The sequence below is a fragment of the Arachis hypogaea genome, chromosome 7 (assembly GCF_003086295.3).
Source record: "Arachis hypogaea cultivar Tifrunner chromosome 7, arahy.Tifrunner.gnm2.J5K5, whole genome shotgun sequence".
Lineage (NCBI taxonomy): Eukaryota > Viridiplantae > Streptophyta > Magnoliopsida > Fabales > Fabaceae > Arachis > Arachis hypogaea.
Window position 1 is genome coordinate 4,457,912 of NC_092042.1, and position 7,296 is coordinate 4,465,207.

At 33.0% G+C, this 7,296-nt stretch overlaps 1 protein-coding gene across 1 annotated transcript; it reads right to left on the minus strand.

Moving 5' to 3' along the window:
* Positions 1-5,527: 5,527 nt before the first annotated feature.
* Positions 5,528-6,760, minus strand: LOC140174260 (uncharacterized). The gene has a single exon (XM_072198648.1). The coding sequence runs from the start codon at positions 6,758-6,760 to the stop codon at positions 5,528-5,530; it is 1,233 nt and encodes a 410-aa protein (XP_072054749.1).
* Positions 6,761-7,296: the final 536 nt, after the last annotated feature.

Consider the following 7,296-nt stretch of genomic DNA (forward strand, 5'->3'; position numbering starts at 1 on the left):
TATTAGAACGGCTTTGACAAAATTTAAATATATATTATTAAATATCTTTCCCTAATTCTGATGTATATTGCTAAGAATGGCTTAAATTTTGTAGTTAAGTGAACTTGTAAACTATTCAGTTTTTGGATAGTGAAATTCATAGCCATTTAATATCGTACCTTTGTTATTTTCTTGTCGATGTATGACAGTGATTCCTATTTTGCGAGTCCTTGACTGCTCTGCATCCATTTTACAATGGGGCAAAAAAGCGGTTCTTCATTATTTATAAACGGATATGACAAAAATATCTAACACATATAATAAACTAATCTTGGTTGATATTGAGTTTAGGACCATACATCAATGCTTAAGTGTCATATATTCTATATCTATTTAGTATTTAGGGGGTTTAAATTCTCTGGTTGTAACTTTTAAACCTCATATATGAATTTAGTAGTTTTCATGATTTTGAAGTTTTATTCCACAAACAAAGATTAAGGCGTAGGCCTTATAGTTTCGCAAGGGCTTCGACCATTAATAAGCAATATATTCATAGCAATGGAACTTCATGTAGTCATGATTATTCTAATGATGCATTTAGATCAAAACATCGACGTAACATGTTGTTAGGATTACTTTTTTTCTTATCTAGTTTCTTTGATATTAGCTAGTGTAACTATAATTCGAATACAATTCCCAACCATGATGTTGAATTTGTTTCTGCGGGTTCCTAAATTATATACTTGAATTTAAGCTTAATTGGTTTATAACTTTAACTTAGTTCATCATTTATTTATTATTATACATATATTCACATGTATTTAGGTGCTCCTTGATTATCATGTTTTGATCCAATGGTATACTCAATCAAATCTTGTAATAAATACAACTGCTAACTATGGAAAGTGGATCAAGTGAATGTAAAAATGCTAACTATGGCTGTGTAGGTTAAAGCAAGGATGACATTGAGAAGACTATTCAAAGTGGGAAACATGTTAAGGGAGAAAAGAATATGGAACTGATACCATCCTCAGGTTAATGCTATGACTTTATGAATCTAGAAAACTTAGTAAAGTTTCAACTTTCAAGGATGCTTCAAAGTGTTGGAATTAATTACTTCAGTCCTGCCAATTTTTTTCTCTTTCGAAGGTGTCGGTTAAATATTCCCGGGTTTCTGTTAAGGGAGGATAGAATTAATTTATATAAGGGAGAGTAAAAACACTTAAAAAAATAACTTATTTGCTACACTGTTATATTTAAAATATTTCTTAAATTATCTAATCTTGGGTTGTTGTGAACCTTAGTATAAATGTTTGACTTATATATATCATCTTAGTATAAATGTTTGACTTCAATAAATATCATCTTTAAAGTTGGTACAAAATGAATACAGGATAACACTCACTGACTCTGTGAATCTGAATCATATATTGATTCATGAATTGAAGGGATTGACCTCTCTAGAGTAGATGATAGACGGATTCTTAAATGAGTACATAAAAGTGGGTACTAATTTTATTCAAGATACTCACCCATTCACAGATCCCACCTACTTTTATGACAGAAAACTTGTGCTATAGAACAATTTTTTCGGTTGATGAAGTAAAATAGGTTACTGTAAGTTTTTACTGTTATACAGATTCATATACTCTTGTATGATTGTATATTTTAGCATTAGCATGGATTCTGTGCTTGGTTGGAAGCTATTTCCTAATTGTTCATGAATTTTCACAGTATGTGCAGCTTATCTATTGTGGAATTTCTTTGCGTTTAGTAGTGTTGCAACCCATGGCTGCTGATTAATGTAGTAGAATAATATTTTGATCTTATCTAGTCTTATTTGATATTATCTAGTATGAAAACTATCACTTTGAACAAAATCTTTCAACTATGTTGGCATTTGAATTGAATGTTGTGTGGGTTCCATAAGTTTTTTTTTTTTAATTTAAGCACGACTGATTTATAACTTAGCTTAGTATTTGTTGAATAATCATGTCTTCTATTTACTGAATATAACATGTATTTTGGGTGCTCCCTAATTATGATATTTTGATCCAGTTGGGTACACTGCCACAAATCTTATAATACACTACAAATGATAACTATGGGAAGGTGGATCAAGCTATTTAATTGGAAGCTATTTCCTAATATTCAAGGATTCCGTGGTATGTATTTGGACATCAAGTCTAATTATTTTCTAACATATAGACATATGCTAATGCGGTAAGATTGAGCAGAGTGGTAAAAAATGGCAAATTGGGAAGAGTTGGAAGGCACAAAGTCAGTGTCTCTGTGGGAGGCATAGGTGAAAGGGGAAATTGAGAGAAAGAATGATCGGCCAAGGATGGAGACCAAGGTTAGTACCTTCGTTTACATACAAATTTGATAAGTTATATAACTTTGATTTGCATTTATCTTACAGTACTTGTTAGTTGGTATGATTCATTAGCTAATTCGATTACCATTTGTGTATCAAGCCTATATATATAGACCATAATTAAATAAAACTGACCTTTAAATGGGCCATTTCTGGGAGCACAATTCACTTGATTTTCATTTGAACATATGTTGTTTTCCTTATTCACAATCAACCTTTGCTTCTGAATGTTAACCAACTCAACTACAAATTTTATCATGTTAGAAAACATATAAATTAATACAAAAAAGATAACTCAGACTAAGTTGCGACACAGATTCATATATAGTAACTCTGAACTGTACCTATTATAACTCAAGTGGAATAAGCAAGTTATTCTACAACATACTTTCTATAATTCCTACCTTGTGGGGAAGACGTTCCCATATATTGTCTTTTCTTTGCTAGCTTGTTCGCTCGTTCCATCCTAGCATGCCTAGCATTGTCTGTCAATGAAAGATGTTTGCTAAATTACTATATTTAGAATGCATAAATTAGTCGGATGTGTAGTTTGTTACTATTAGTCCATTACCTATACTTCTTAAATTGTCTTGTGTTGTTAGATTTGATGGCAACAATATCCATTTTTGGTTGTTTTGTAAGTTACTGTATTCATCCTCTTCATGGTTTGCATAACAATACTTGGATAGAGTGTGCAATCTGCTAGAGTAGCTGTTACATTCCCTGTGATGACACAATCTATAGCTGAATTTGCCGCTAAGCAATAGTAAAATACACTTGGCATAAGTGAACAATAATTACCTTATAGTGATTTAAGAACAAATTAAATTAATTATTATTGCACTTTGTATATAGTTATGTAACTCAAGTTGGGTCTATACATATAATTTTTTCAGAAACTGTTTTCAGTTAGATCCCTTCCCACACCATTCACACAGATTACAATTAGATCACAATTTGCACATTAATAATTGGATAGCAGCAAGAGCTGAAATAAAGCATTATTTATTCAGGCTTTACCTTGAGGTATATGTTCTATTGCACGTTGTTTTTTCTTGGCTAGCTTGTTAGCTCGTTCCATCCTAGCATGTCTTGCAGTATCTGTCATATAAAGATCTTTTCTAGTTTACCTATCCATAATCTAAGTAAGATTTTGATTTCTATTTTGCTAAAATATAAGATTACCTGTGTTAGTTATATCTGCTAGAACATATGGTTTTGTTGCCAAGCTTTCCCGGATCTCATCGTTTTGTAGATTGTTATTCTCGGTAAAATACCTAAAGTTGCCAATGGTACTGCTAGAGCTAATCTGAACCCCTTTGTTGCATTGCATATCATCAACTGGCTGACTCCAGTCAACCGATAATAATGTTGATGACAAAGTCCCTGCCATGATACCTTTGTTACCTTTCTCACTTATAACACCATTTTATACAACTATTTAGAGATATTCAAGGTACTCTTGTAGTGGTATACACACTATAACTGAAATTTACCTTATTGTGGATAAGCTATTTCCAACTGTGATGAAAATAAGTTCGTTTATATTATGTTAAATGAAAGCATGTTATCCATATTTCGTACCTTGAATTTCACTGTTGCTTGACCATTCATTCATACAAAATTGATCAACCTTTCTCTTATTTTTAAGCGTGTTTCTTTCCTCCATCTCTGCACATTTCAGATTAAACAGGATTGTTAATATTCCAAACATAGAGAATATAAGCAAAAGAAACATGTATGCTAGAAACCATGTCTTATTTATGTTAGAAATCATTATACTTCGATCTGTATACACTAAACTTTGTTCCATTCGTACTAACCTAAATGGAACCAAGATATTTTGACTTTCTATTCTAAAACTCATTATGAAAAATAAATCTACATTTACTTATACCTTTTGACCTTGAGTTCAGTGGGATATCTTTTAGTAGCCTTCCGCTCATAACTATATCTGCATTTAGTCCTTGTGATGATTGTATTGCGTTAGGTTTTCTTCCCCAGCTTTAACTGTTGAGGACTTTTGCCGTGGAAGGCTCCACTTGTGTCTAGTTTTTTTTTTATCTCTCTTTCTCTTCACATGCTATGCTTTGGTATCTGTAACAATTAACTGGTAATAATGGTTGTGTGGGTGTGCCAGGTAATTTTAATACGGTTAAGTTGGTCTTACAAACCTATGTGAAAATTTAAAATACTATATTGTTCATTGATTGGCCTCATTGTTACTACTTTATTCCACATCTATCATGATATTAAACCTTTATTGATATAAACCGGTTAAATACCATGCTGTAAGACTAAATTCATATGATATATAATTATAAATCATTTTTTTACTACCCTAGTAATAGCTATCATTGGTATATATTATGAATTATGTAGTATCTTTTTTATAGTCATTAAGTCAGACTAATTTTAGCAACCTATTACTAAACACACCTCCACAAGGCATCCTAACTTTCTTTTAAAGATGATCCATAATATATTATCTGTTTTTCAAATCATCCACAGCCAATGATTTCTTTCTATAAAACCCAAGTATCGTACTTATAAGGCCTAGTTATTGTACATGTCTACAAACCGTAGTTTAAAGTCGTTCTTAGCCTTGGGTGTGAATATGTCATATACAAAATTTATAAAGTCCAGTATATGATAACTTGTTTATGAGCCGAATATACTTTTTATGTTAAAATGATATTAGTGTAATCAATCAATTCTGTTTAGTTAGATCTAGGTAATGTATTTATTATTGATAATAGATAACCATTATCAACTTAGTATTAGGGATATTAAATTAAGGTGGCATGTCTTAATAAATTTACAGATAAATATGTAAAAATTAAGTATATACAAATGGGTATATATAGGAAGTTAACCATATATATTACCTGCTACAACTAATACTACTACTTTAATATCAAAAATAAAATGATAAAGAAACCTGTAAACCCTAAACCTTTAAGTTGTTACAAAATTTAGAAGAGTGCATAACATTGATTAACAAACTAACATTGATAACTCTTTCAAAATCAAAACGAACCCAATAGATGGTTATATTGAAACACAAGGGATCTAACTACATATATTCTACCCTATTGTCTAAATAAGCAAACTAAACAAAATAAATTGCATTTAAAACTCAGGAAGATCATCTAAATTGATCATAGAACTCTAAACCATGTATAGCCCATCTGAATGCATTGTAATTGTCTTCACGTTAACATGTTCCTGCCATGTGCGTTGAACCAAATGCTCCCTTCTTGATTCCATATATTTTAGCCTCGAAATCAGGAAGTCTGTTCGCACGGCATCATTTGCACTTCCTGACCCGTCTCTGCACTCCATGACTGTTATTATGTCATTGCCTAAGAACAATGAAGGAGTGTATGGGATTCCAAGACCAGAAACTCTAATCATCCTCTCCCAATGGATGCTGTGATCACCATTTCTTTTCATTTGCCAGACCAGGACTTGCCTGCTGAATGCAAGATTACGGTATGAAATATACCCGACACCATCGTTGAAGTAAGTTAGTGAGTTGTAATCAGATGGCACGTCTGGGGGGATCTTTGCCTCATGGAACATCTGGATGCGGAGGTTGAACGTGACTATGGATGCTGGCTCAAAGAAATTAGCTCCCTGCCACCCAATCCAATAGACTATCCCATTGTGCACTATATATTTGGGCCCAAGTTTCTGGACATCACTCTTAAACATACCGGAATGAGTCCATTCTCGTTCAAATGAAGTGTAAAGAGACCATGACATATTTCTTTGTCTAAATGCACGCTTGTAGACATGCACAATACGGTACTCGATTTCGTCCTCCAAAAAACCAAACGCATATAGAGAAACGGCATGAGCGGAATGCTTGCTTGCTTCATCGGTTACGTACCGCCTCTTATCCGATACTGGATTCCATACAAGAAGCCGAGAATTAAGGCCACCCAATGAGATCTTTATGCATATGATTCCGTTCTCAGACCCAATGACTGAATATAAGCCATATTGGTTAGCATCCATTGGGACATTGAACTGAACCTGGCGACCCGAATGAAGATACGCTCGAACGAACCAAATCGAGTTGTAATCACCTGGGGGATAGCCAATGCCTACGATCACACTCTTGCTTCGATCTTTGTTTTCCTTATAGTTTGCCTTCACGAACAAATTAGTACACAGCCTGAAATTCCAACCCTTGCTTAGCGTTCTGCACTGTCCAACTGTCTTAGGATCTGCCTTCACCATGATCTTCCAGATAAGATCCTCACTAAGGTGTGGAAGTTTTTTCATATTGGGTGGAGTGTCACTCATTCTAGATATACAGTTTATTACGGAGCCGCTAATGGCTCTTAGTGTTTTTGAGTAGAAATTATGGTTCTTGTAACCTTTCTCACAACTCATGACATATATATGTTTTGAATGAGAATATCAATAGCTTATATTGACATCTAGAAGGTGTCATGCAATGGGTAAGACAACAAACTGCAAAATAAGATATTTATATTAAATATTTAAATAAGATTATATTGACTCTATGCATGAATAGACATTGCTTTGTGATTACCTTAATAAACACAGGCCAATTGCTTTATCATCCATGCAAATCTAATGACCATTGGATATTAGTAACATTAATGGGTAAAAGTATTTATCTACACTTTTTGTCATTTGTGCACTATTTGGGGCACCTCATATACTTCTTTTAGAAACTGCTAAGGATGTATTGGAAGCAACAGAGTAGTACCTAATTTTGTGTATGACTTGTGCCATGAGTCTTGCATTTAATTAATCCATCAAGAAAACTTTAAAAAAGTTCTTTATATTGATGAGATTTTTATCATTCTCTATATGTGTCGTTACCCTATGCATGTGTGATAATCATTTTGCATTACATGTTACTGCATCATAATTTAATGACCATTGGATATTAGGGACAT

Excerpts from the sequence above, each read along its gene's own strand:
- LOC140174260 (XM_072198648.1), bottom strand. The coding sequence starts at position 6,760 with ATGAGTTGTGAGAAAGGTTACAAGAACCATAATTTCTACTCAAAAACA.